Source organism: Colias philodice, chromosome 15 (genome assembly GCF_061535455.1).
Source record: "Colias philodice isolate Cphi_HAF_F1 chromosome 15, ilColPhil1 Martin Lab GWU primary, whole genome shotgun sequence".
Lineage (NCBI taxonomy): Eukaryota > Metazoa > Arthropoda > Insecta > Lepidoptera > Pieridae > Colias > Colias philodice.
In genome coordinates this window covers 5,465,023-5,490,348 of record NC_143100.1, presented here as the reverse complement: position 1 = coordinate 5,490,348, position 25,326 = coordinate 5,465,023, and the positions used below count along the sequence as shown (strand labels likewise).

Below are 25,326 nucleotides of genomic sequence, written 5' to 3'. Positions count from 1 at the left end.
ACCATTCGAAAGCTACATTATCCACGAGTAATAAAGGATAGGTTTTATCCCGGAAATTCCACGGGAACGGGTACTATGCGAGTTTTTCTTTGTAACGGCGGGCGGAGCCGCCGGCGGAAAGCTAGTTCTTTATAAGAGAAGATTGAGGCTTGAGCTGCATTTGTCCTAAACAATTGGATATGAAGTTGTGTATATGAAATTGTTTCCAATCCAATTATAATATTTTCTTACCAAGGCGTAAAACAGAACTGACCTTTGACTATATTTTTAACTCAAGGTTAGTGTCTTTTCTCCATTATTTTAAAATAATTAAAGTTGATATTCCATATGCGTTCATTTATCAGTCTGTTTTTTTTTCACATTTTAACATATTAAATATTTTCACTTTCAAGATCACTCGTCCAAACTAATAATTGCATTGGTGTCCTAGAATCATGGATAAATATAATGCCCTATTTAACATTACAGGTAATGCGAGCATGCTGGCGGCACGCGCCCGACGAGCGGCCGTCGTTCCGCGCGCTCAAGGAGGAGCTGGCGCAGGTCGCGCACACGGTGCTCGCCGACTGACTGCGCCTGCTGCTCTGCCTGCTGCGCCCCGTGCACGCCTCTCCTGCCTAGGTGATAAGGTGCACTTTCCCTTGTACGTCACCCGTTTGAGATCATCGCGCTTGTACTAGACCCGTTTTAAGTGCAGATTATACGCCTCTATTGCGTTTGAGTTAAGGTGCACTTTCCCTTGTACGTCACCCGTTTGAGATCATGTCATCGCGCTTGTAAAGACCCGTTTTAAGTGCAGATTATACGCCTGTTTGAGTTAAGGTGCACTTTCCCTTGTACGTCACCCGTTTGAGACCATGTCATCGCGCTTGTAAAGACCCGTTTTAAGTGCAGATTATATGCCTGTTTGAGTTAAGGTGCACTTTCCCTTGTACTAGACCCGTTTTAAGTGCAGACTACACGCTTCTATTGCGTTTGCGGTAAGGTGCACTTTCCTTTGTCCGAGACCCGGTTTACATGCTGACTTCACGCCTCTATTGCTTTTGAGTTAAAGTGCACTTTCCCTTGTGCGTCACACGTTACAAGTGCAGACTAAACTCTTTATAACGTTTGCGTTAAGATGCACTTTTCCTCGTACGTTAAGCGTTTGAGGCCATGACATCGCGCTTGCAGAGTACACGCCTCTCCTACCTAGGCGATAAGGTGCACTTTCCTTTGTGTTACCCGTTTTAAGTGCAGATTATACGCCTTTATTGCGTTTGAGTTAAGGTGCACTTTCCTTTGCGCATTTCCCGAATCGGGACATATCATCGTTCTTGCAGAGATACGTCTATAACAGCTATAAGAAAGCACATGCTAAGTGTATCCTCTAAATGTATGTTATGCGCACACAGTCAATGAGTTTGTGATAAAATTTCGTAGCGAAAATTTCTCATATAATCCCGTGTTAACTCACACACATACTAAATAAGTTTAATACACATCGCACATCTACTTTATTACAGTAGGCTGATTTAAAGTGCCTGCCGCTCTAGCACATATTTCACCAATGGACCCTAAACAGTACACGTATTTAAAAGAAATTGTTTAACAAAAACATGTTATGTATAACACTTCCATATCCTTAGCAACTGTCCAGAACTCCTAAGTCCAGAATGGTGCCGCTCGCTTGCAGAGAACATGTATATAATATAAACGAAAATTGCATTGAAAAATGTGTACGTAAAATAAGTTTAATACGCAGCTTTAGTTTTTTACGTGTTTTTGTATGATCATACAGCAGAAGTGCAAATTTTTGGTCATATGTATTGTTACAGGCGAAAACGTTTTTGTTTTCATCATCGGAAAAACATAACTTTAAAATTTTGCGATGAATACGCAGCTAATTTAAAAGTGCAGCTGATAAATAGTCAAATGTCTATCGCTTGAAAATTTATATTAACTTTCATATACTGCATTTATATACTCTATTACTTTTTATCTTATACGTGTACTTTCATATCACGATGACTTACACAATTAAAAATGAACGTAAAACATCGTCAAAATCAATCCTAGTTTTTTTTACACCACTTATTCAAAAGAATTGGTGTCATTTTTCGTAATTTTATTCCACTTTCATAAACTGCTAAAATATTAAAGTGCAATGACTGAAACGCACATTCCATTTAATTAGGAAATAATGGTTAATGATGCGTTAATAAACAAATATGTATTACATACAAATGCAGCTGACACATAAACATGTATAAGATATATATCTAAATACATATAATAAAAAGTTTGTTGAAATGTATATATTTTGATACAAAATGTACTTTATAATAATAATAAATTAGGGAAAAGCTTAACCGCGACTACAAAAAATACCGGCCGTCCACTGCTTTCCATAAGCTCAATATCTCATCAATTTTAATAATGTCCGTAAATACTCAGTAGAAGTAGACATCGATTTTTAATGATATTACAATATGAATCTAACATACCATGATAATAACAAACAACTCGTAATTGATATGACTAACTACTAAAGTTATAAAAATTAATTTAATTAAAAATTGAAACGTAATATCTATGTAAAATCAGCATTTTTCGATCACTAGGATCGGCAACTGTAGCAAACTCGCTTTTTACATAACATTAGTGTAGTGAAGTCCCGTGTCCCCGTAGTGGGGTAAGGGGCAGATGCATTATTCATACATCTGTTTCACTGATCGATTTTCTTTAGGGACAAGTAAGTGATCAGCCTTCTGTGTCCTGCCAGACCGAGACATTTTTTTTTCTTCGTCTCCACCGGGAATCGAACCCAGGACCCCTCGGTTCTACGCTCAAGCGCCAACCACTGTACCAAGGAGGCGGTCATAACATTGGTAGGTATTAATTTTCAACTACAACATGGTGTACATTATTCATAATAGCATATCATTACATTGTAACTGTATATATTGTAATAATTTAATTAATTGTAACTTAACAGTATTCAAAAAGATGCGTTAGAGATAGACTGCTTAAAACGGAATTGTTTACCTGGAACTGAATAAAAATATATTTCATTCCCTTAGAGTCATTTACATTCCTTTGTTCACATGTTTTTGTCTCGAACTGAATTTTTCATTTAATATGATGGTGTGATTTTAAGAACCTAGTCATATTTTAGGTGAATAAATGATGTAATTATTGGCATTATACTTGGTTCCATTTACGTTTAGCCTGTAAAGGTGGATCTCACGTAGCCGAGTGTAAATGTGTAATGATTTCTATATATTTTGTTGTATTTAAAGTGGAATTTAATGAATCAAACTTTAAACTTGATTGATGTTTATTTTATTAATACCGTCGATTCTTTCTTTTATGGAGATATGACATTTTAAATACCGCATATTTTAAACATACAATACAAGTACAAAAATATATTTCTAAAATTTTAATGTCAATTGTATTTAGTCTGTATATTTTGTAATCGGATACTTCAACAAATTTAATATAAAATAGCTCATTGAATTTGTCATGCTGAAAGGAAGTTACCGAATTGACCAGCAAATTGCAAGTATTACATATGATTACCGTTATTTCTGAATATGTGTTAATTTAATAATTTTAAAATGATTTTTACACCCATGATTTTGTTGTCATTTATTTTCATAAAAAGGTAAAATAGTGCCAATTCTCGTATCATCATAAAATGGGTAGCTACACATTCGTATTTCATAGTTTTATATCTAAGACATGCGACTGAATAATATTAATTTGCTTTATTCCTTGGTTAAATGTCGACCTAGGTCTTAAATATTTTTGTAAATAATTAAAATGCAACTTTGTTTATTCAATTTTATGTATCTGTATTTTTTGTAAACACCTGCTTATGGGATTCAAGAATCTTGTAATAATTTTATTGAATATATATTTGTTAATATTATGTTTAATTAATAATCAATATGTATTACAAGTATCGTAACAGTACAATATTTTAAATGCTCTGTTTAGTATTACTAAGAGTAATTTGCTTTGATTTGTACAGCAATTCATTTGTATACCTACTATTTTGTAAAATTAAATAAATGAATATTATAGATATTATTCTCGTTTTATTTAAAGATCCATAGAAAATAATGGCTAATTATCTGTTCATCATAAGTCATATTACTCTATTGTCGACTTTACTCTTATATGTAAAAAAAATACTGAGTAAGTAGGTAGTAAGTTCGCTTCAAAAACTCGTAAAAGATTCATCGAATGGACTTCATTTCAATGCACAATCTGCTTCAAACATTGGTTTAAACTTGTATACGTAGTATATTATTATTAGTCTGTGGTTTAAACTTTTTTCCCTAAACTGTCATCAAAGTAACCCATGTTTCCAATGGTTTTTTTTTTAATATCATGATTATTGAGCAACAATGTTTGCTGGAATCTTTGTTAAACATTTAGTTCTGTGAAAAAACCTTAAAGTAATGGAAAAAAAATTGCTTAAAGCATGATTCACGCTAAACCATGCCGGGAAACAAATGAAACAATATCCATCGGCGCGACATGTCAACCACTTTCCCCGGTCAGGCATGAATCAGTTTATATTACAGGAATACATTGAGTTACCATGTACTACGTACTAGAGAGGGCATCTCTACTAAACTATTTCTAACACGAGTTAGAGTCAATCGTCTCAAGCCATTTTTTTGTTACATTGATTGGTTTTAATTCATAATTTTATTCCCATTTTTTTAACAAGATAAATAATATTTATTTGTTACATTGATTGGTTTTAATTTATAAGTAATAAAAGGCAGAATATCTACAAGTTGGTGTGAAAGGGATAAAAAAAATACAGGCGTCATTCAACGTCATATTTTCTTGTTACAATTTAATGGTCATAGTGCAATCTCCAGTATATTAGATATAAGCTTCTTGGTAATACCTCAATGCAGGAATACAATGATGTTTGATCTTGCCCCGGCCGGGGCATGGACGGGGCACAGCCCGGTCACGACACGGTGTAGCGTGGATCCATGCTTTAACGTTTGGTTCCTTCGATAAGAATTTATCAAGCAGATTTGAGACAGATTTGTTTGTTTTTGGATAGGAATTTGTATCTCACTTCTTTTAAATGATTGAATTAACTAGAATCAATCATTACAACATACAAAACAAAAAAGAGGCGTAGTAGAAAATATACAATAAATATTTTGTTTGGAAGGAATTTTAGTGGTTGGAATTGGGTTGGAATCATTCATGAAATGTATCCAAAATAAAATTCAACAAAATTGTTGTTAATCTCATTTTTATTACTTTGACATTGTTTATTTACTAATTTTACACACACTTTTCATTATATTCTCTTACCTTTAGTAAATGATTTATTCATATTTCATATTTTACCTGTTCATGTACTTATTTTATAACAAGGAATGCAATAAAATGAATTATTATAAGTACAATATTATTCTCATCATTTTTTTATACCTACATACATGCTAAATTTATATATGTAATGAAAATACAACAATCTTAATAAAAGTATTCGATTTGAATCAGGTAACAGTTGGAATTTATAAACAGAGGTTTAAGTAATGGCACACTGACTAGTAAAATACATATAAAATTCTTATTTAAATAAGACAGACTGTGTTGTCTGATAGAGAGTAATCAGTGCTATTATGTACCAAAGTACTTCCATCAAACAATAAAATTGATTTAATAATTAAGATTTCTGGATGTTTTACTGATGCTGGGGTTACTAGTAAAAAAAAGCAACCACAGAAATGTTTAAAATAGCATTGTAGTAATAAGCATTATTATTTAATAACAAAATAATATTATATTCCTATGACTGAAGTATAACAACAACAAGAAAACATAATTAACAACTTGATTATACACTAGTTAAAGTAAAAACTATGTCTTAGCACATTTAAATGAACCAAAGTTGATAAATAGCACTTCATTTTGAGTAGGGATGTAACGATACATGATTTTGCCGATACGATACCGATACCGATATTTGTAGTAATGTATCGGCGATACCGATACCGATACCGATATCGATGGCTTGGTAGAAAAATAAATAGTGAATTATGCATAAAAAGTTACCAACATTTAACAGAGACAACTGTTAAAATAAAAAAATATTCTTTTAAATAAAAATGCCAAATCAAAAAACAACAAAACCATTTATTTTAGTATTATTATTTTACGAAGTCAGTTAAACTTTAAGTAATACACATACAATCAGTACCTAATAAAAGTTTACTATTGGTAGAGTTTTTTCAGAAAACAAAGTGCGCACGCGCGGGCGGCCTCCCGCATCGTTCATTGGGCGCGGGTTTTTGAATTATTTGATATCAAAAAAATTGGTTGTTTGTAAAGTAGGTTTACGATCGAGATGTTTACGTGATCACATAATGCAGTGGCAGCGCTCGAGATGAAACGGGAGATCGGTCCGTCTCTCTCTCGTTATACCTGCGATCGCGCTCGTGAGGTTTTGGTGTGACACAAGTTTATGAACATGTCACCCGACTAAAACGATTTTAAAAACGTTATCACGTTAAAAATTAAAAAAAATCAAAATTATTTATTTCTTTCCTTTACATAAACAAATTTGTGATTGGAACACTCCTAGTAAGCAAATAAAATGCTTGTGTCAGGAGGTTCCGCTCTTCCTTAACACTATTACAGAAACAGAAATAAAACAATATGAATGAATACAATGCAAAAACATAAAAGAAAAGAAAGAATTTAATAAAAAAATATCGGTATCGGTTGATTTATTATCGGCGATACCGATATATCGGCTTGCCGATATATCGGCCGATATATCGGTATCGGTATCGGTATCGTTACATCCCTAATTTTGAGTGTTGCATAAAATGTTTATACATAATACATACCTATTATGCAAAAATTCTACAATAATATTATGTTTAATTTGAAACTTTATTGCTATTATATATTTTGTAATGTTTGAAATTGTAAAAAGTGCAATAAAATCCTAACTGAATTTTACAAGAATCAATTAATGTTAAATTTGTAATTAGAAAGCAAACAATTCTAAATTATATTCAAATATTATAGTTATTACATATTTAATATTAACAATAAAAAGGTTATTTTACGAACATAATTATTACAATTGCATTATTATAACATGAATATAATACGATTTAGGTATATACTTTGTCTGTTATTATTATATAATTTTGAGCATTAATTTTTTAAATGACTGCCGAAGCATAATATTAGCACACATCAAAAATATAGAGACATTGTTTTTACATAACTTCTTTCTGATCTTTTCAAAACTGTCATATACCGCCTTATAAAAAATTACATTTTATTAAGGAACATTTTAAACAACTATGTATTTAAATTACTTCTAGCTTGTTGACTTTTTATAATTCTAATTACTGAACAATATCATGGGTTCACCATACCTTTTAGAGACAATTCAAGAGATAGATGGCGGTCAAGGGTAAAGTCCTCTTTATTTTAAATATTTGGGGCATGAGCTTCAATTATTTTTCGAAATAATTAAGGGCAATGTTCCAAATTACTTAATGCCTAATTTCAGGCTATCGATTAGCTTAAACATTATGATACATAGAATTTATATTATTAATTATAAATATAAAATGACATTACAATATAAAGTAGTAGTTTGATCCTTAATCAAGTAATTTTGGTTATTGGAATGGCAAGAAGTATTTTACATAAAGTTTATCTGACACTTGTGACTAGTTATGAAATATATAATATTATATTTATATAAACATTTAATAGCATTTATTCTAAGTGATGTAATGTTATTTCTACATATCAGTAGGCAAGATATCTGGTATCAGATACTGACATAAATCCATCTCAGAATTTACAAAGGTCACTTTACCTGCAGTGTTTTCATCAAGCCTGAAATTGTAATTTAAATATTAAAATAAATTCTTAACTAAATTATTACTGTACTTATCTAAGTATATTCACAGTTTACTTCTTCAGTCTAGCTTTAGCTCATCAATTTTCATGACTATCCCTTATAGATATGAAACAGTAATTTGGTATGTTTAGTATCAGCTGAGAGAGCAGCATGAAAATAAAGTGGTGTTCAATTATTTATTTCTGTTTCTATTATTGTTATTATTAACTAGCTGTGCCACACAGTTTTACACGCATTGCTGCGCTCCTATTGGTCGTGATGATATAATATAGCATAGCCTTCCTCAAAAAATGGACTAAGTATCTAACACTGAAAGAATTTTTCAAATCAGACCAGTAGTTTCTGAGATTAGCGTGTTCAAACAAACAAACAAATAAACAGACTCGCTTTATAATATAAGTATAGATAAGTTAACCGTCTTACCATCCTTTTATAACTGCCCAACAGCCAGAGAAGAATGTGGGAGCATTAATTATGAGACAAACTCCGAGTCTCTCTGGATAGTGCCTACTAAGAAGCCATATAAGGTTCTTTAGCACCTGATAGTCCATACAGGAGAGTGTAAAGTTGTTTAAGTCAAACACAATACATAGGTTGTCAACAACTTCTTCGAAACACTTTTTACTGGCGTCTTCCTGTGAAAGATTATAATGACTTGTTATTTAATTAATTTTTACATGATGTAATTACAGTGTAAACTCTATATAACGACACTCCATTTAACGTCAATCTCCGTATAACGTCAAGATTTTTCGACTTTGGTTGGCTTATATTGTTGTCTATACAATAATACACTCCATATAGCATCACGCTCACTCTAATTAACGACCACAATAAGACATTACAACTAGGACTAGGAAGTACTGACTAAGTTGCCGAAATCAATGAAAATGTAGTTGTTTACTTTCTTTTTTACTGACATACCGAAGATTCTCAGAAATGCAGTCGTAGAAAAATAAAGAAAAAATTCTGCATGCTGAAGAAGATGGACGATCTGCCAAAAAATAGAAGAAACCTCAATATGAAGACCTTGATCAAGCAATGATAACATGGTTTCATAGGCAATGTCAAAATAATATTCCTGTCTCGGGACCAATCATGCAATTATCCTTTCTCTCCATTTAACGACCACTCTCTATAACGTCGAAAAATGCACGGTCCCTTAAGTGATGTTATATAGAGTTTACACTGTATATTGAATATTGATTTTTGAAATTACATAATGATATTCATTATTCATCTAATGAAATGTTTAATATGTATGCTGGGAGTATTAAGATATATTTCTTGTAGTTTTATAGTATGTTTTAGGATGAAAAACTTACCAAACAATAAACAATAAACTTAGTCAAGTCATCTATACTTCTATCATTAGAACTGTGGTTTTTAGCAGGAATGTAAACAATTGGGCGTCCAACAATATCCCTGTGTCTTAGTACTCTAGCCTTATCTTTGTATTTTTCAATGAGTTCTTTATCCTCATGAAGCTGTGCTACACCATACTCAACCCTCCATTTATTTGTTTTTAATATTGCCTGCAAAGCAAAATCTTTAAGTGATAACAGATATTACATTAGCTAGCACTGTATAAAATGTTTCTATGAAATTATGAAAAATACAACACTAATATCATTAGAAAATAGAAAATATTAAAAATAGGCATTTAATGCCTATGACGTCGTTTACCCTAAGCGTATGTAATTTAATAAAGCACTAACATACGGTGTGAAATATAATCCTACCTGAAAAGAATTGTCAACCGTTTTAAAAGCTCGTAAATATCTCTTTAATGAGTAATCATTATGGTATTGTGCTGGATCAGCATCTGCTATTAGTTTCATCCGTTCCTTGAGCAGTTGAAGGTCCTCAGGGTTAACAGGTTTCAGCTCTTCCATTTTAAATTGAAACTTCTACCAAGAGTTTACAGAAAAACGTAAAAGCCGTAAAAGGTTGCGTTTAAAAAATCACTGAAATAGTGTTAAATTGAAACGTAAATAAAGATATTTAATTAAAAACAATACCACTTCGCGTACATTTTGACGATTGACGATGATATCTGATATCGAAAAGTGAAAACGGAAAAACGGAAATTGACATTGACATTTCATGACAGTGCTACCGATGGTGCTACCACAGAGTACTTTGTACATTGAGATATACACTTAGATTTAGGTGTATAATCTGGATATACAGCTACCATTATAGAGTAAACTGTATAATAAAGATGACCGCACTATTGCGCACTATGTGTGGCACTAGGCGTCACTACGCGACGCAACCGGCAACACGCAACGCTCCGCGACACATTTGCCGATCATTGATAATTTAAGCTCTCGTATTTCTTACAGATACTGTCGCCGGTGCCGTCCTGTTACGATAGTATGGTATGATATAACGAGAGTACGCATGATACACTATAGTGAGTAGAGTCCTACCAAGGTCCTACGGTCCTACCTATCTAATACATTTAAGAGTTCTAATTTAACCCTTATTCAAACGCGAGCCTGTGGAGGAGCTAACAAAAAAGTAAGATACGTTCCTGGGTAATTTTGGGTCGTAGATTTCAAAAATACACACAAAAAAGGGGTTAGTGGGGGGGAAGTACCCTTTTTTCGGTGGGAAGTATATATCCCGTCATCTGTTCTCTCTTGTAAAAAGTTTGTATAGGTGGGAACTATAGCTCCCAGTGTCCACTCCAGACATCAATATTTTAAAACACTAGTTAGTTGCCCTGACTCCACTTGTGAATTTAATGTTATCGTAAAAAATTATAAAGATCAAGTTTTTTAATAAAGGAGGTGAAAGTACTCATCAATGCAAGTTTATTTTACTGAGGGAAGAATTCGGGAATTGAAAAATGAATGACTTCAACATAAAAATGGCATTTTTCTAAAACAAAATAAAAACAATAGGTAAATACTAATGTATTGAGTTAAGATTTCTAATTATCTGATCAGGAAATAACGAATAACAATAAATAAGTTGCTTATACCAACTAAAAAAGATTTTTTAGACACACAGATTTTATATATAGAATTTCTGAATGTCGTGTGCAGTGACGAACACTGGGATGATATCTTCCCACTTAAAGACTTAATTTCAATCGACTCTACCAAGGTATAAACGAAAGATTCTGGGCATATTTTTACGTTTCACGCAACCGTAATATAGTCTAGTTTACATAGCTAGAACTCAAATCTACTTATCTAATTTTTTTTTAGCACTACACCAAAAACTAAAAAATAACGGTCGTTTTCGGCTGCAAAATCACGTCACCTGACTTTGACGTGTGTTTACCATGACATGTAATAATTCTCTGAAAAGTGTTTCCATGAAAAAAAGTTCTCTGAAATGTTAAGATTGCGTAGATAAATATTACACTGCATTAGGTTTAAGCATATAAAAATAAAACACGATTTACTTCAATCTGAGACGTGGGAAGTATAGCTCCCAGCGTTTTAATAAGGGTTAATTAATATAAGCTTTCCGCCCGCGGCTATAAACTCAAAGAAAAACCCGCATAATTATTACCGTTCACGTGGGATTTCCGAGATAATGCTTGCCATGTTTTTGATGTGACAACGTCTTATAATTCGATATAGCCGACTGCACGCACGAAAAAACATGACTCATGCGGCGTTACCTCGCTCTGAGGCGTTCCATGTAAGACTTGAAGTGCAAGCGAGAGCGCGGAAAGAGCGACAAAGAAGCACAATCGGACGTTGTCACGTTCAACTATCGTCAGTAAACCGACTTTACAGACAACAATTTTTTCTCAAGTATCTGAAGCTGTGATCAAGCTACTCTCTGTACAATATATTATGTTTCCAAATTGGTTCAGTGTTCGAGGCGAGAAGAACACGAATATTATACAGATAGACAGAGTTACTTTCTCGTTTATTATATTTGTTAGGATTAGGTAAGTATTACTTAAAGATTTGTGTGTAATGATTTAACTCAAAATTTACTTTAAACGATTTTTACATCTTTAGCGAGTAGGTAGGTAGGTACTCTATTTTATTATATCTCGGTAAACCTATGGGCTATGCGTGAATATATCAAATTCGTATGGACACTAGTACATACTACACTGGATTTCATATGTTAATGATTAAAGTATTACGGTACAATTACATTGTGCGTTAAATCCATTATAGGTAATAAGTAGGTAGGTAAAAGGGGCATAAGTGTAAATTTTGAAAAGTATAAATCTTGAAAGTCACAGTGGCTTTATAATGAGTAAGCGTAAAAGGCATAATATAAAACGGAAAAATTAGAAGAAATCCGGGGTCTGAGTTGGGTTCATAGGTGGCCTATTGGTAGGTCAATATGCGGTGCGGATGACTAGGTAGATAGAGCATTTACTGTTCATAATAATTTAATATTAGCGAATCACTTTTTACACACCTTTTTCACTTTATCACAAGTTCATCTAAAATATTTTTATGTTTAAAGGTAAAATTTATGTTAAAGAGGTATTAGTCAATAAGTTTACTATATTTCTTTACCGAGTCACTTTACGAGGAAATGAGGAATTTATACCTTAGATACCTACACAAGATTTAACAAGATTTAAACATCTTTATAATTTTTCTTAAATTAATTAGCGAACAAGTGACTCGTTTCCACACTTCATGATATTATATAATAGCGTATCCAATTAAATAAAATCCATTGTTTAGTTTGCACTGATTTATTATTCACAATATAAATATATACAGGAGAAATTAAAATTAATAACAGTTATAAAATAATTATTTCCGTCAACATTTTTCACAAGTTTATGAGAGAAGGCCGTTCACGGTGAAAGAAGGTAAGTGGTTAATGCGTCTCCTGAAATCAGCGACTGTGCAGCAGAAACTATAACCCTGGTCGATGCGGTCGGGCCTCCACCTGAGCCAACTGAAGGCGTTGTTGTTTCTGCATCGGTCTGTGCAGAACTGCAGTGCGCGGGCCTCCGAGGCAGTCAAGTGAGGATTGTTGATGCTTATAAATGCTGTTCCCAAACGTCTGGATGAGTCGTAAGCGACCTGTAGGAATACATTTGTAATTTAAAATCCTTTGTGTTTCATCATAAGAAATCTAATCGATCTTTCAAAATTTTCCTAAAAAGTACCGAAGTGTGAATTATGCTGAAGCATTAAATGCAGTTTTCATACCTTGTAGAAGTAAAGCGGCACAGGGACACGGCGGCGGTTATTTGTGTTATCCAGGTAAATGTCAACAAAACGGCCAGATGCATCACGAAGTTGGGCCACGCCAAAGGTGCCGGTGTAGATCATACAGTTGTAACCAGCAGCTCCAATACGGGCACGGAGATCCTGTTAGTAATATTATGATAATTAGTATCCTGTTAGCTATATAATAATAGTATAATGCAAGTTATTAATTGAATATGTGCTGAGAAAAAGTGTAAACATATTATGTGAAAGTTTTTTCGACTACGAAAAGATTCAATACGATTGATATGATAAGTATGTAAAATTCGAATAAGTAGGTATCGTAAGGATTACCTACATTATCTAATCCTTATGATACGTACTAATTTCTTGTAAGGCCTATCTTTTTTGCCCTACATAATATTTTTATAAAAATAAATATTGATTTGTTGTAATATAAAATAAATAAGACAAAATTTACTTGTTCAAGATTGTTCCAGTTGCCTGCGTTAAATGGTTGCCATTGAGGAGCAGCATTAATGAAGTAGAATGTTGCACGCTGTCCAGTGGCGAATACTTGGTCACTTTTGGCTATTAAGTGTCCACGAGCGAGGAACTGGGTACTTGTGACGTATTTATTCGCCAAGTTATTACCGACTACTCTAGCAATAGCCTGCTTTTGGCTGTTCTGAGTGTAGATGTTGTTAATGTCGATACCCGGGAAGAAACCACCAGCTAAAAATGCCACATGAAAAATTATGGTCAAATATTTAATATTTTCTTATTATAAAGTAAACATAAAGAATGAAGAGGATTCCATTTGCCTTGCCATCAGTGAGTTAAGTGTACAGTGTTTCTTTTTAATATGATACTTATTTATAAAAAATAAATGTCGCCATAATAATTACCTGCCCAGTTGGGTCTATTAACCCCAGTTTGATGAACAGCATTTGAAGGGTTTTGAGTATACCACACATATAAAACTTCATACCGATTTCTGTCATAGCATGCCCAGTAAAGTGGATGGAAAACGTTATTGACTCTAAAGCCAACTCTGGAAAAGGCAATTTTAAATATTGAAAATATTACTTATATCATAGGACGTAAAATAATTTAAAATGCAGTCATTTTAAGTAATTTTCCTCGATTTAGCAATTCCTTGTATTCTTCATAGATTTAATTACCTGATAACAACATTATTATTGATGCATCTATCGTTAGTTTGAACAGCTTCATGATTAGAATTGCTATTGCAAGTCAGTTGACCAAAAGCACGATTTCCATTAAGCCATCCTGAACCTGAGACTAGATTATCTCTGACACATCTTGCAGTCTAAAATGATATTATAAAAATTAGTGAATCAGTGAAAATGATTAACAGTTAAAATACAAATAATTGAAATAAATCTTACAGCGGTTGCAACAGTTGATTGAATGTTAGGGTGACGAATTTGGCGTCCTGAACCAACACAAGAAACAATGACATCATCACCAGCATTTAAACGAACTTGACCCGAATTTCCATTTGGGGTAAGGTAAGTGTTTGTTCTTCTATTGATGAATACTGGCTGGGGTTGACCAAAATCATTTCGGACACGGAATGTGCATCCTATAAAAATGTTTTTTCATTAGAGCATTATGCATCTCATGGATACAGTAAGACATATTATACATATATTTTAAACATTTGTATCTCGTCAGTTCACTGTACTTACCACTTCGGGCACTAGGGCTATTGAATATGTTTGTGTCATTAAGCCATCTTTGTTCTTCTAGTTCAAGCCACTTATCCAGGTAGTCCTCAAATGCGTCCTCACTTAATACACCAGCTAAATCACTGGGATGAGGAAGCTCTGCTGGTAGAGCAGAAACGGCTGCAAAGAGCATAATAATTGCCGTAAAAGACAACATTTTTTATGCCCTTTCAAGAAAAGTGTATGATTTGAAAACCTAAGGACCAGCCTAAAGGCTGGATTTTTAAAACTGTGCCGCACATATTTGATGATACAAAGTATTTATAGTTTTAAAAAAAGTTGATAAAGTGATAATTAGTAAAAGATTTGCAGACCCTCTTCTGACATCATAGATTTTGATAACAATTACGCTCGTAATCGCGTGAACAATAATTAAAATGATAAAAAAGAGACAAAAACAACTGTCCTGTCCATATTTTGATGGATGATAGAGTAAAGTGATTTCGAAAGTGTGATGGATAAATAAAACTAAATACATATTTAGAATATGATATCTATCATCCTCTTATTACGTAGGTATGCCTTATAAAATAAAAGAAGTATTATTTTTTTACAAATCATACTTCCTAGGTATTCTTAGGTACTTATAACGCAACACAAACACGAAAGTTTGTTACTCTTTCAAGCGAAAAGTACTGAACGGATTTTTATGATAGGTTTCTATGTCCTAGGATATCACAAAAGTCATGGAAATACTTGTTTTTGCATGGAAATGTACTTGTTTTTGCCCGCGAGCTTTTCAGTGTTTCAATTTCTGCGCCTTTGTTAACTGATAACTAATCATTAAATTTTTCTTGCGCCATACATATATATTATGTATCTTAATGATATTTGGTTCATTGGATTTGTCTCCACTTAAATTAAGATGAAAGGCTATAAAATAAAAACTAAACCACTACCCGGGTGGAGCCCGAGTGGGTAGAATAGTATAAGATCAGACCAGGCTAGATCAGATCATACACTCACGCCTTCAGCTATTTTTAATGCGATAATGCGAGAAATTTAATTCTCTCCATTAAGCTCTCCATATTGTACCTACCTACATCAACGAATTATAAATAATCCAAAGATAACAGTGATTGATTGATGAATTTATTTGTTTTTACCAAATGGATTGTTATAACGTCGTGCAACCAGACATGCGACTTTAATAATTGCAAGGTAATTAATACCTATAAAAAAAACAAGAAATTCATACTTAGGTGGAATCATAATATACCTATCTATGTTTTATTTAAGTAGGTCAACATTTCTAAAAACTAGGCTACTAATTAAAATTTTATTTACGTTTTTATAAACGAAACGTGTTCAATGTTTATTGCATATTGTTATAAATATATTAACGCTTATTTAGCATACGTACATTACTACCATATGAATAGGTATAATATTTTAATGTACATAATTCATACGATACTCATATATTAACAAATAATGACACTTTGAATATTAATAACATCTTGATATATGAGTGTGGTAGTTTATTATTTTAAAATATTAATTTCTCATTCTTTTGGCCGGTACATATTATTATCATCCATGGAGTAGATTTTTGATATTGTAATCCGTTACTCAAAGATACGAGCTAAGTGAACAGGAAAATAATAATTAAAGTACATAGTTACTACACTTGGAAAACTTCAATACTTTTCACTTTAGATACTGAAGCTTATTGGATTAGGATACTATGGTCAGCAACTAGCAAGTTTGACATCTTAAAACTATCAAAGAAGACTCAACTTGGTGGAATTGGTATATGGCGAGATGGTCCAAATAAAAAAGACTAGTGTGAATACATAAATAATACCAAACACAGCATCATTTAAAAATTAAAACGTTTAATAGCAAAATTAATAAATCTTATACACTAAAATGCAAACAAACACATTATATTTCAGTCACGATCCTTATATCCCCACCTGCGAAGGAGTTGTTTTCTTTGTATAAGATTCGGCCGTTAACGGTCATGGCTGGTAGGTGGGAGATCCGTCTTGTGAAGTCGTCGATAGTGCAACAGAAGCTGTATCCAATGTCAACGCGGTCTGGTTGCCAGTTGAGCCAGTTAAAAGCAGCATTGTTACGGCAACGGTCTGTGCAGAACTGCAGAGCGCGTGCTTCAGCCGCCGTGTAGTAGGGGTTGTTGATACTGATGAATGCGGTGCCTATGCGTCGAGACTCATCGTATGCAACCTGTAAACATTTTCAGCTTCACATAAAATGTTCAAATTCACATTTATTTTCATTTCTTTCATTTGCCACAAGCTTGTCATCTATTCTTTTTTATTTGACTCATATTCGATCAAACTGGGTCTTCAAAATTATGTTGAAGGTCTAAAAGAATACCTATACAAGAGATCTAGATTACAGAAAAAAAAAATATATTTTCTAAAAAAGGGTAATATGAACAAAAAAAGCTCTCAGCTGAAATTATCATTGAACAGGAAAAAAATGTTGATTTCATGCGACATTTTAGTTATGAACAATATATTTCTAAGGATTAATCTGTGCATAATCTACATTCTACACAATCGTAAAACCTCAAGTGAGTCACACAAATGGATTGAAAGTTTTCTTGATCCTATAACTAATTTATATATTGAATTAACTCTATATATTATATAATTATAATGTACATAAAGTTTTTAATTTTGAACGGTTCTAATATCTGTGTTAGAATAGATAGCATACCTTTGCTCAATTGTCTAGATTTTATCACTAACTACGTCAATAATCTTAACTGATAATAATTAATGTATCCATTAATTAATTATTGATTATGCACCTTTATCTATACATATAATAAAATCGTAGGAAAGTCAAAACTGTACATTGAATATTTTTTTAAAAGAATACTTGATCCATGATCTATAATCGATATAGAAGCCAAAAATATAGTTTTTAGAATTTTTGTCTGTTTGTCGGTTTGTCTGTTTGTCTGTTTGTCTGTATGTATTTCCGGGCTAATCTCAGAAAGTACTGCATAGATTTACTTCAAATTTTGCATGAATATTCCTAAGAGGTCGGGTGAGGATAGTTTAAACATATTATCATGATATCACCTTCGCGGGAGGAGCTGTGAACCTATATTTTTCTTACATATTCCGTGTACTACGACAGCGTACAATCTAAAGACTCATGTTTAAATGTTGGTTTCGAGTAAGCCATGCTATTATCTAGCTTTACAAAATAAAAACTATGTCATTTACGTAATTTGGGCAGAGAAACAGTTTAATGAATTTAGTAGTATAAAGACAAATTTGAAACAGCGCCATCTATGAGATTTCGTAAAAATCAAATCAATTTACATGTTATCACTACTGAACAACTGTTGAAAATTAATAATTTAAATATAATCATGTTATTTATTTAACTCTTTAACCCATATCTTCCCTTCCCTATAAGGTGCGCTTATATTTCGTGTGAATATACTACATTTTTAAAAGTGAGGGTAGATGTTTATTATTTTAAGTCAAACTAGACACCATTACAATTAATCTAATATTGATTGTGTTCATTGGTTACATTTTTAATCTTCGTGTTTTATAAATTTATAAAGAATAGAAAAAATTCGATCACGAGGCGGGACTCGAACCCACATAATTTCGTGATCGAATGTTTCTATTCTTTATAAATTTATTATTTATAAATTTATATTTATAAAGCATTTGAATAAATAAATAAATAAATAAATAAAATTAAAATAAATGTCATAAAACCAAAAATATCAAATTCAATCTTCGTGTTTTGTGAATTTTCACCATGCGTTCCCACAAAAGGTAAGTTGTTACTTTTATAGGTATTTATTTTTATAATGATAGCAATTCATGTTTTTTATTGGTTTTATAATGGTTTTATATTACACTTTTAGAATGAAATAATAAAATGATGAATTGTTTTTGACTTTTACAAGATTTTGAGGTGCGTTGGGAACAGTAGTTTGTTGATAAAATTTTATTTGTAAGTAGCTTTTTTTATTGATTTACAATTATTAACGTTTGATTTTTTATTTACAGATTCAATGTTCATAAAATTATATCGCCTTTGGAAGACTATTTCTGCTGACAATTTTACAACACCACTTGGAAATTGATGATTTGATGATGAAGATAGTGGCAGCAAGGATTAAGTGGAAATTAGTAATCATCCGCTTCGTCAATTTTTGACTGAAGTTAATGTCCAACGTATGGTTCAATCATTGGAAGTATCTCGGGTAATTTTGGAGGATATTTTTCAGGAAGGAGAGGAGGGGCAGCCAACCACATATCAAACTACTACGTTTTGATTTTTATTCTGACTTTGCTGTTATCTGATTATAATATTTATCGTTATGGCTATCGAGGTACCGACCGTACTGGGATGAGAGTACATGATATTATACCTACTCATCATCCAGGATTGCTTAGAGCATTTTCACACTGAAAAAGATGTTTTCTTTGAATCGTAGTTGCTTCATTTATTTATTTTTAATCATTTTACATAATATGTTTTATATTTGCCCATTTTCATTATATTTTATAAATAAAATGGAACCAACATAACTTTGTTGTGTAGGTATCATTTCTCTATTAATAATCCGTAGGCATATTTTCCGAGCACCCCATTTAAGGTGCGGTCCTGAAATTATAAAAAGTTAATGTATACTTTTGCCTAATATAAGCTCAAGATCATTTTTAGATAAAAATAACAAAAAGAACTTATTTATTAAAATTTAGTAGATAAAAGAAATTATGTTACGATTTTATAAGAAAACACAGTATATTTATTAGGCGGCGGTGATCTCTTCCAGGCAAAAGATATTCATCAGCTCAATAAAATTGAATAGTTGTTGTTAGTTATTCTTTAAATTCACTGATTGTAATGAGCATTTCCGCATGCAAGTTGTATCGTAGTTTAGATGATATATCATAGTTTTGACACATTACAGTTCCAACAAAACCCTCAAATTTTTGAGCAGAGTTGATCAAGATAATTTAAAAAATGTGCTGTGTTAAGTATTATAGAAAAGGTTAGTTCGTTGATAATTATCATTTCTTCATCATTTACATGGGTGTTGTTAAATGTTAGTAAAAATAAACTTTGACTGTTAATAGGTACTTTTGTTCAGTATTTACCTGTATGATTATTGCTTGGTAATTAATATGTATATTTTCATGTCGTATAGCTAATTATAAACATAAGTGTGATGTGAAACTAGCTGGATTTATTTTTACACACTCACAGCCATATATTTTATATTAAAATAGTGTAAATCATAATATTTTTTCACAATTAAAAATATTTCCTTTTTTCTGATGGTGTTGGCATCGAATTAAACCGCGCTGTCGTTTCGTTCACTAAAAGTGATGTTATGAGGACCGAATATGTAGCCGCCTCAACTTACGGAAACGAGAGTAACCTGCGTTGTCTGTTAGTTATTGTATAGTCGAATTTAACGTTACATGGAACTTGGAATCTAAATATATTATGTATACTTAGGTATATTAAATCTGTACATGAAATATATTTCCTAAATAACTATCACGGGGTGATTAGGGATCGACACTGATGCCAAAGAAGCAAACAGTAAAATTTTTGTCCGTATAACCGGTATAGAAACAAAAACTACTCGACGGATTTAAACGAAACTTGGTACAATTATTTTTCATATTCCTGAGCAGAGCAGTAACTCCATTTTTAAGCTTTCGTCGCGTGTGCAACCTTAATGGTTAAAGCTACACAGAAATCATGTATGAAAGAAATGTTCTCCTTATTATATAAAAAATATCTCCCGACATCATAAATGTCTATCTTTTATGGTTGACTCACAATAACACGTGTAACTTCCGATAGCTTAGGAGTTCGAAGCTTTCTGATTATATTTGTCTATAACACTCTCAGTCCGTTTTAACTCAATTTTTATTTTCATGCATCAGTGCCACCTTTTTTTTTTTTTTTTTTTTTTTTATAGTGGGGAAATCTTCCAAAGATACCCACGGCCCCCGGGGAAGGAGCCGTGGGTTATGTCGGATTCTTACCGACTAAAACCCCACTGTGTTCCGTCGAGCCGCTTTAATGATGGGGCCGCGGGTAATTGTTGGAATTCTTCCGCGACCAAAAAATCTTTATCTCGAAATTCGAGCAAAGCTAAGAAAATGAGAAATAAGAGTTCTCAAGAATCGTTAGAGGTATACTCTAGGCCGAAAACAACACGTGTTATGCCGAGAACCTGAAACCGCTTCACAACGAGAATTGCGGCTCACAGCTGACCGCGAACGGCATGTACTATCCCGTGAGACCGAAACCTTCACTGAGAGGGTATAACGTCTCACAGCTGATCACGGCCGTCACATTTTATCTCGAGAATCTGAAACTTTTACTCAATATGAAGACCGTTTGACAAATGATAGGGTGCACCATAATATTATTCGATCTCTTGAAGATGAACATGAGCATAAGCAATGACTAGAGTAGGGACGCGAATATTACAATTAATTGAGACAAAAACGATTATTAAGTTTGTTTAATGAAAGATTAAGAATTGAAACTATTCGGTCTCTGGAAACGGACGAATAGCGAGAGGCCCCTCTTACTGCAGACAGATTTCGCATAGTCTTAATGACTTAGAGGTAAACATAGAAGATCCATCTACGAATTCGGTGGTGGGGTCCGACAAATATAAAAGTGGGTTTTCTTATAACCTCACAATTGATTACAGATCATCTTCTGTATAGGCGATATTAACGTAGTATGTTATTTTTGTAATGCTTTAAAGTGGAGTAAGGAGTCGGCTTTCGTTTGAAGATACACCGGAACCTTTGAAATCACTACTTTTAGAGGAACATGACGTGCAATCTAAACAGTTCTTAGACAATATTCGCTCTTATAGTAGTGCGTTTCAAATGATCCTTTGGTGCTCAACAATTATCAGAAGGTCCTTTCATGCTTACTTTTAAGATACAAGGTCAAGTTTACCATTTGATAGGATCCCTTTTGCCTGAAGGCCAACCTAAGTTTCTTTAAATATATTTTGTATTCGACTACAACGAATAGTCGAATACAAGAATTATCAATATTTCTCGAATTTAAAACTGAACTCATTTCACAATTTTAGAACATGTTTCATCAGGTTAATTCGTATGTATGCAGTTTTAAATCGACATTAGAAGCTTTTCCTCAAGATGGTGATATTAATATAAGATTGTTATAAATGCCGATAGACGGACGTCTATCGGCACTCAGGAACTCCCTGGGCGTGTATAACGCCCAGGCCACAGTATTACAATTTTTCCTACAGCAGGGCGACGAATGTATTTTCGCATAGCAAAGCAGGGGAACTCGCGGGGGGTCAAGTGACGCGGGCCACGTACCATTAACATGCTTAGTTTGTGGTACCGAGCGCGAAAGAAAGTCATCGTGTTTTTGTTTTGTTACTATGTAAACTAACGTAATTTAATACTTAGGTACATATTCTATAACGGTGCGCTCAAACTGTTAATCTACATTTAATTTAGATTATTATTTGAAATGCTAAGTAATGTAGAATTTAAATCACATTCCTTCATGTTTTCCTCAGATTTTCAATTTTCTCCGATTTTAAGATTTTCAGAGTGTTCAATTTTAATGTAGTTAAATTTTATAAGAGACAATTAAGAACATTCAAAAATAAAGTGTCACGTATTTTTTTTAAACGACGAATGACCTAAAACGACGTAATCGCGGACGAAGTCGCGGGCAACAGCTAGTTATATTAATATGTTGTTCAACAGTTTTCATATTTTATAAGCGATGTTTTAATAATAAATTTTATAAAATTGAAAATATTGAGACATGGAGAAGTTGCCACTATAATAACCATCTATATTTCTATGCTATGAACATTTACCTTGTACATATACAGTGGAACTGGTAATCTTTCATTGTTATCCGTGTTATCGAGGTAAATATCTAGGTACAAATCGTCCATTAGCATCGCGTAGTTGGGTTACTCCAAATGCACCAGTGTAAATAACGCAATCGTAGCCAGCCACACCAATACGACTTCTTAGAGCCTGTAATTAGATGTTTGAGAATATAAGGAGAAATGTGCCTAAAAAACTTACCTACTTGCAAGTTCCTAATAGATTTTACATACCTACTGTGTGAACCAGGTTCAGAATAATAAGTTAACTGGATGTATAATAGTCAGTAGCATAAAATACACATAATATGCATAAAATGTAGAAATATTATTAAAACATACTTGTTCAAGTGAGTTCCAATTGCCAGCATTGAATGGCTGCCACTGTGGAACAGCGTTAATGAAATAGAATGTTGCTCGCTGACCAGTCGCGAAAATTTGGTCGCTCTTAGCAATAAGATGTCCTCGAGCCAAGAACTGTGTAGATGTAACGTACTGGTCTGCCAGTATATCACCCACAGCCCTCGCGATAGCCTGTTTTTGTTGTACTTGGGTGTAGAGACTATTTATTGTGACTCCAGGAAAGAAACTACCAGCTGGAATAATGGTTTTGTTAGTTTACAATGTTTGAGATTGTAATATTTTAACCTGGATGTTGGATATTTCATCATTACCTAACCAGCTTGGTCTATCAAATCCAGTCTGGTGAACAGCATATGACGGATTTTGCTCGTACCATACGTATAATACTTCAAATCGATTCTTATCGAAGCAGGATCGGTACAACGGATAAAAGACATTGTTCACTGTGAAACCAACCCTAAAATTACATTTGTTTGAATAAAGTATCTACAGCGCATATTTTAATGTTAATTGATTGCATAACAATAAGGAAAATAACCTACTGAATAATGACATTATTGTTAAAGCATCGCTCATTTGTTTCTTGGGCTTCATGATAAGCATGAGAGCTACAAGTCAGTAGCCCAAACTCGCGGTTACCATTTAACCAACCAGATCCAGACACCAGGTTACTGTTAACGCATTGTGCAGTCTAAAACAATAAATTATTTTATTTATTTTTAACAACACTGCAAAGCAAGTTCCTCTTAATGTAGGTATTCTGTTTCAATTTGTTCAATAAGAAGGTGAGAAGGTAGGTACTTACAGCTGTAGCTACACTAGTTAGGAGATTTGGATGTTGTATAGTCCGGCCGCTACCAGTGCAGGCTACAGTAACTTGCTCTCCTGAACTCAAATTTACTTGACCAGAATTTCCAGTCGGTAATAAATATGAATTTGTGTTTTGCCGGAGGAACACAGGTTGAGGTTGCCCAAAATCTCCATTCACATTTAGGGTACAACCTACACATTTAAAAGCATAGTATAAAACATTTACATTATTTACCTGAGTATAATACTTATTTTACTTTTGCTTAAGCTAATGGTAAACCTTACCACTTCGAGCATCCCTAGCAGTGTTATTGTCCCAGGATTTCTGTTGGACAGCAAGCCATTTATCTAAATAATCTTCAAACTCTTCTTCGTTTAGATACAAAGCTAGCTCTGCAGGATTTGGTAACTTTGTTGGTAGTGAAGTTATCACAGAAACGGCAACGGCTAGAATTACCAACCGAAGCATTTTAAAAACGGTACTTTTGCGAGACTATGCTATAATCTTAAATTTTTGTTACTTACTTTACATTTATATATTTCTCATATCGTGTGATGTTATGTTTTGCGATAACGGTAATATTGATTTGATAGATTTTATCTCAGGTACCTAAAATGTAAATTAAGATATATATGTTACTGTTGTTAGTAACAACACAAGTACCCTCAGTAGAAAAATATGATAAAACTAAGTGTAGAGTTTTTTCATTGAGTCCAAAAAAAATAGTCTTGATTTAAGTATCAATGAATCATAATCATAAACACTGGACTACTATCATTTATTTAAAATAAAAATGTAAGTTACCGCATCTTTTTTTCTGCCAGAAAGAATTTAATTCAACGAAACACCGGACAAATAAGAATCGTTGGCGAGGTATATAAATACGTTTATCTAGAATTCAATTTACCAATCAGCAACAATTTATAAATTTTGTCCTCAAAACGGCGTCGACGGCGGGTAAAACCCGGAAATAGAAAATAAAGTAAAATTAGGTTACAGCTCGCTGAGAAGATGCAATTTTTAAATTCACATTCCAACTGTTTTAAACTACATCTCCTCGACAATATCCCATCCATCTCCTTAGGATTAGGCACCTTCCATGTTCAAAATTATATTATGGATTGACATTGGCAAAATGCTATGTTTTTTGAAAGTTCAGAGGATAAATAATTATAGGTACATAGTTAATTTTTAAATATATTTAATGTGCTTTTACAGATTTTTCATACCCATTAATCCAATTTATTTATAGAACTTAGCACAAGTTGCTAGATTTGGTTCTACAAAACCCCATGGATTTGATGAATATTAATTGAAGATTAATTGATATGAAGATATTGGAAATGATGATAAAAGTGATTGATTGTCTAATCGATTTTTATTTCTAAGACTGATAATTAGTGTTCTAAATTCAACGTCTTCATTTATTATTTTGATTTCCG

At 32.9% G+C, this 25,326-nt stretch overlaps 3 protein-coding genes and 1 pseudogene across 13 annotated transcripts in view; 1 reads left to right on the top strand and 3 right to left on the bottom strand.

Moving 5' to 3' along the window:
• Btk (tyrosine-protein kinase Btk29A) overlaps positions 1–8,974 on the top strand; it is a 39,905-nt gene extending 30,931 nt beyond the window's left edge. For 4 of the 10 annotated variants that reach the window (XM_089703791.1, XM_089703795.1, XM_089703792.1 and 1 more), the window contains one exon: positions 469–3,467. In XM_089703791.1, the coding sequence (XP_089559917.1) occupies positions 469–570 (102 nt within the window). In that variant the 3' untranslated portion in view covers positions 571–3,467. Of the gene's footprint in view, positions 1–468; positions 3,468–8,960 lie in introns of those variants that run through there. The other 6 variants (XR_016316659.1, XR_016316664.1, XR_016316662.1 and 3 more) reach the window with 6 other exon arrangements.
• On the bottom strand, positions 6,871–9,988 carry LOC149482217 (uncharacterized). Of its 2 annotated transcripts, XR_016316665.1 has the most exons (5): positions 9,664–9,988; positions 9,247–9,456; positions 8,345–8,556; positions 7,107–7,896; positions 6,871–7,041 (listed from the first exon to the last, which is right to left on the bottom strand). XR_016316665.1 is itself a non-coding variant. In XM_089703797.1 (4 exons), exons 1-4 carry the CDS (start codon positions 9,814–9,816, stop codon positions 7,800–7,802), a joined length of 672 nt encoding a protein of 223 aa, XP_089559923.1. In that variant the 5' UTR covers positions 9,817–9,988; the 3' UTR covers positions 6,871–7,799. The 2 variants fall into 2 exon arrangements, 1 of the variants encoding a protein (XP_089559923.1); XM_089703797.1 differs by having other exon boundaries at positions 6,871–7,896.
• A 2,707-nt stretch (positions 9,989–12,695) lies between these two features.
• LOC149482216 (salivary endonuclease-like) lies at positions 12,696–14,982 on the bottom strand. The gene is made up of 7 exons (XM_089704468.1): positions 14,796–14,982; positions 14,493–14,689; positions 14,265–14,413; positions 13,989–14,134; positions 13,562–13,815; positions 13,081–13,242; positions 12,696–12,951 (listed from the first exon to the last, which is right to left on the bottom strand). Exons 1-7 carry the CDS (start codon positions 14,965–14,967, stop codon positions 12,703–12,705), a joined length of 1,329 nt encoding a protein of 442 aa, XP_089560594.1. The 5' UTR covers positions 14,968–14,982; the 3' UTR covers positions 12,696–12,702.
• A 1,739-nt stretch (positions 14,983–16,721) lies between these two features.
• Positions 16,722–24,352, bottom strand: LOC149482215 (salivary endonuclease-like; annotated as a pseudogene).
• Positions 24,353–25,326: the final 974 nt, after the last annotated feature.